Here is a 4,184-nt window from a genome sequence, read left to right on the forward strand (position 1 = left end):
ATCCAAGCCCGGAGTTTTGTTTGGTTTCAAGCTCTCAATGGCCATCTTAATTTCTGAGATTGAAATAGGCACATCAAGCTGCCTTGCCAGCTCAGCAGAGATGACATTAGATCTAGCCTCCCAGACCGAATCGCGGGCCTTAGCCTTCAGCTCACAGGACTGCTCCGGTGCACTGAACAGCCTTTGAAAATGATTGCGAACCAGCACCACAGTTTTCCTCCTCAGTTCTGGCAGCGCCATCACTGGTGGTCAGCAGAGGTACTAGATCCTTAACTTGTTTCTTCCTAAGAATCTTGAACATTTCTTTAGACGGACAATTGATCATGCCAGCCCACCATTCTCTGAAGAAAACCGTGGCATGTTTGAAGGCCAGCTCCTCCTCAGATCTAATATGGGCCCTTAACCTGGTAATCTCCTCTTGGGCCTCCGCTCTACAGCATTGGTCTTGGCTTCAAGTTCCATAAGCTGGTGATAGGTAGCTTCTCTTCTTTTCCTTCTTATGATAGTCACCTCCTTCCTAAAACCAGTGAGAGCTTTTTGAGACTCCCTCAGAGCTTGAGACCAAGCCGCGGCTGGGGAGTGAGCATTGCTGAATGCATTCAGCCAAAGCGTCAGTGTGGAACCAAGAGTTTCTGATCTTGGTGGCTTTATCATCCAAGGTAACTATCAGAGGATAATGATCCGACAAACAGGAGGAGTATTTAGGTTTTGACTTAACCCTGGAGTAGATATTGGCTATTTCCGAAGAAATGTAACATCTATCTAATCTAGCCTTCCTGGCGTTGTCACTAGAGGAGTAGTTTTGCCAAGTGAACTCAGCTTCCTCACCTAAATCCCACAAAGAAAAGAGCTCTTTGACTTGAGTCCACCTCTCTTTCTCTAAACCCTTGATTACTTGGCCCAGGCCTTTGTATCTATCCGCTAAAGACTCCACCATGTTGAAATCTCCAACAATAACTGTTGGGCCATCCATCGCCTTGAGCTCACTTCATAGATTGGCTCTGTCCGCAGCCGCACCCCCTGCATAGACGAAACAAATCTGCATTTTGACTGGCTTATCTAACTTGGCTGAAATCCAATTCATACCCCCAACAACCGAGTTAGGAGCAACACTCCAACTGACAGGAACTCCCAGAACAGCTCCTCCAGAACCCCTAGAATGAGACGAAGAGAACCATCTGTGATCCTCTGAGACCTCCTTAAGACGGCTAAAAAGGTCGTTGCCAGTTGCTTTGACCTCTTGAAGTGCTATTAGCTCCGATTTGTTAATGCGAAACCATTGTTTTAATTTCCTAGCCTTATTGGGGTCTGACAGACCCTTGATATTCCAAGAAACAATCCTCATTTATGGGACTTCTTGATGGATTTCTTAGCCTGAGCTCTCATGGGCGATGCTTGAGAAGCAGCTTGCATTGGTCTTTTGTGGTCTTTGTGGATCTCCATAGGAGTGGAAAGCCCATCCCCCTCCACCTGCACTTCCTTGCCTTTATAAGCAGAGGTGTCTCCCGTCTGAGCATTTACATTCAGTTCTCGCATTGTAGTTTGGTCATTTTCATTGACCTGGTCTTCCAGCAATTTACCCACCTCGGCTTCTTCATCAGAGCCAGAGAGAAGAGACTCTTCTACCTCAGAGTCCACCCACTCTGGTAAAGAAGCTAGGAGGGCAAATTTATTGACAGATTTCATCCTGGTCTTAGTTTGATCTTGCCAGGTCTCTTTGGCCGCCCTCTTAGGGGGGGTGACTCTTGCTACTTTAGGGGCTTGCTGAAGAGGGGTGGCATCTGGAGAAGCTGGGGGAGGGGCATTATCCGGGGCACGTCGAGGGCAGTTTCTGACGAAGTGCCCATTGGCACCACAGTGAAAGCAGGCGGAGGGAAGGTATTTGTAAACTATGGCTTGCTCAAGGTGTTCACCATCATCAGTGAAGATATCAATAGCTGAGGGGAGATCCATAGAGATGTCCATTTCTATGAGAACTTGAGGGTGCCATGAAGGCACATAATCAGAGCCGGGTTTACCTCCCAGAACTTTCCCCAGCTTAGAGCCAATAACTCCAAGGTGATTATGGTAGTGGAGGGGTAGATTAGGAAACTCTACCCAGACATGGTAATTAACCAAGGCAGAGGCTTCAGGATTGAAGTCTTTGTTCCACCGAAATAAGCTAAGGGGGGAGTTACGGATGAGCCACTGGCCTCTGCTGAGGACATCAAACGCCATTTGCGGGAGTTTGAATACAAACAGATAATGGTTTCTAGGGAGAGCCTGGATGGTCTCCACTTCAGCAGTTGAATCCAGCTTCTAATAGCCTCTGCAGGGGGTCTAGGACCCGCCAGCAGTCCGATAAGAGCCCTGTTTTTCAGATCATGCTGAATCCTTCTGATTTGGGAAGAAGGAAGAGTGACTGAGGGCTTACCTCCATCATGTGAGTCTCCTGTGCCTGCTCCAACAGCACCAAGGCTACCGCTACAGAGACGATCAGAGGAAGGAAGTTCGTGGGCGCTCGCCAGCGTAGGAGGGAGTTTCTAGACTGGAGTCAGCATCATGTATCTTGAGAGCAGCTTCCTTGGGATGGCCATGGGAGGCCTCGTATACTGCAGGAGGTGGAGAGGGAAAGCTCGCAGGAGATGGAGCAAAGCCGTTGAGGTCGACCGGACGAATCGGGGAGTTGAACTGAAGCAAAGAGGGCCTAGCAAGAGCATGCATCTGCAACGCGTTAGGCTGGGGAAAACCTGATGCGGCGGCCATGCAGGCTGCCCCAGACCGGAAAGAGCGCTAGTAATTGACTGTTAATCGTAGATTAGTGGAAGATTAGAGACGCTAAACCCCCCTCCCTCTCGCTCAAATGGTCTACTTTTTCAAGATGGGATTCAAATCTGGTAACGTTTTTTTGCAACGACCATTTATTGTGCTGACCACCACAGGCCTTAAAAAAGTTGCGAGGTGAAAACGTTTCTTAGAAAATAGGGGCACACAACGAGTGAAAAAAGTTATTCAATTAATTAATAGAGGGAAACTTAGATAACATTTGTTATTGTTAGTAAGGTTTGACCTTAGGATTAAAAAAACCTTACGGTTAGTAAGGTATAATATTATTTATTTATTAATTATTATATCTTTATTTCCAACGGTTGCAACTGTAATGCGCAATCTAGTAATTTTGATCCATTCGTCTTCTTCGATGGTCTTTTGATTTCAAGCACATTCAGAATGCTTGTAAGCCTTTATTTTCACAAGCAGAAACGCTAACGCGCAGAAAGCGTCATTCAACATAGATTCCCTGGTACGTAGAAACTCTGCTTTTTTTCTGCTTGTAAGCCTTTATTTTCACAAGCAGGAACGCTAACGCGCAGAAAGCGTCATTCATAGATTCCTTGGTACATAGAAACTCTGCTTTTTTCACACTCTGATTTTCAGATTCTTCTGTAGATCATCGAGGGTTACGATTTGTTGCTACACTGCAAAGTAGATATGCGCACAATACGCGATTGTATTGGCCATATATGGACTTTTAAAAATACATACGAAGGAGATTAACATTTTTTTCTCGCTTGAATTTAATAGATGGGAATATGCTTTGAAATAAATCAATCTCCCTGTCTATTGTGGGACAGTGGAGAGAGGGTAAACCGAGGGGATGGAAGCAATGGAGAGGGTGGAGTAGTAAAAGAGGCATAGTTGGGAGAGGATGGGGGCGGTGGAGAGAGGAGAGAGAGAAGGGGGCGATGACGGGAGAGAGGGGCGGCCGAGGGCCTGCGCTGTAGAGAGGACGAGAGCCTGTGCTGGGGGGTGGTAAGCTGGAAGGTAGGGGTGTTTTATAAATTAATGCACACCACATAAAATTGTCAATATGCACACCAGATAAAAAATATGGGTGAAGGAGATTAGCATTACGAAGGCTATTTTTTAAATTAGTAAGCAATCTGTTTTTTGTTTTTTCATAAACCATTATCCAATGATTACACACACATATATGTAGTGAGATTGGCGAATCATCATGCACCCCCTCCTATACCAATGTAGCCAAACTGGTGGTGTATCTATGCTAGGAGGCATTGCAAAATGAAAGACCAATTTCCTAAATTTGGTAATCCCCAATTATTTCATGAATAAATGTTCTTAAACTTGGTCAATCAAATGTTAATTGGTTCTCTGTGTGAATGGCATTTTTTATTTGCAGTTTTGAT

The 4,184-nt window shown here is 45.6% G+C and overlaps 1 protein-coding gene across 1 annotated transcript in view; it reads left to right on the top strand.

The window, feature by feature from the left end:
* Positions 1-2,842: 2,842 nt before the first annotated feature.
* LOC147627517 (uncharacterized) overlaps positions 2,843-4,184 on the top strand; it is a 3,363-nt gene continuing 2,021 nt past the window's right edge. Inside the window, exon 1 of the mRNA XM_086815063.1 lies at positions 2,843-2,876. Within this exon, the coding sequence (XP_086671189.1) occupies positions 2,843-2,876 (34 nt within the window). The remainder of the gene's footprint in view (positions 2,877-4,184) is intronic.

This window comes from Cibotium barometz, chromosome 20 (assembly GCF_041138505.1).
Source record: "Cibotium barometz isolate CiBa-2024 chromosome 20, ASM4113850v1, whole genome shotgun sequence".
NCBI classification, from domain to species: domain Eukaryota; kingdom Viridiplantae; phylum Streptophyta; class Polypodiopsida; order Cyatheales; family Cibotiaceae; genus Cibotium; species Cibotium barometz.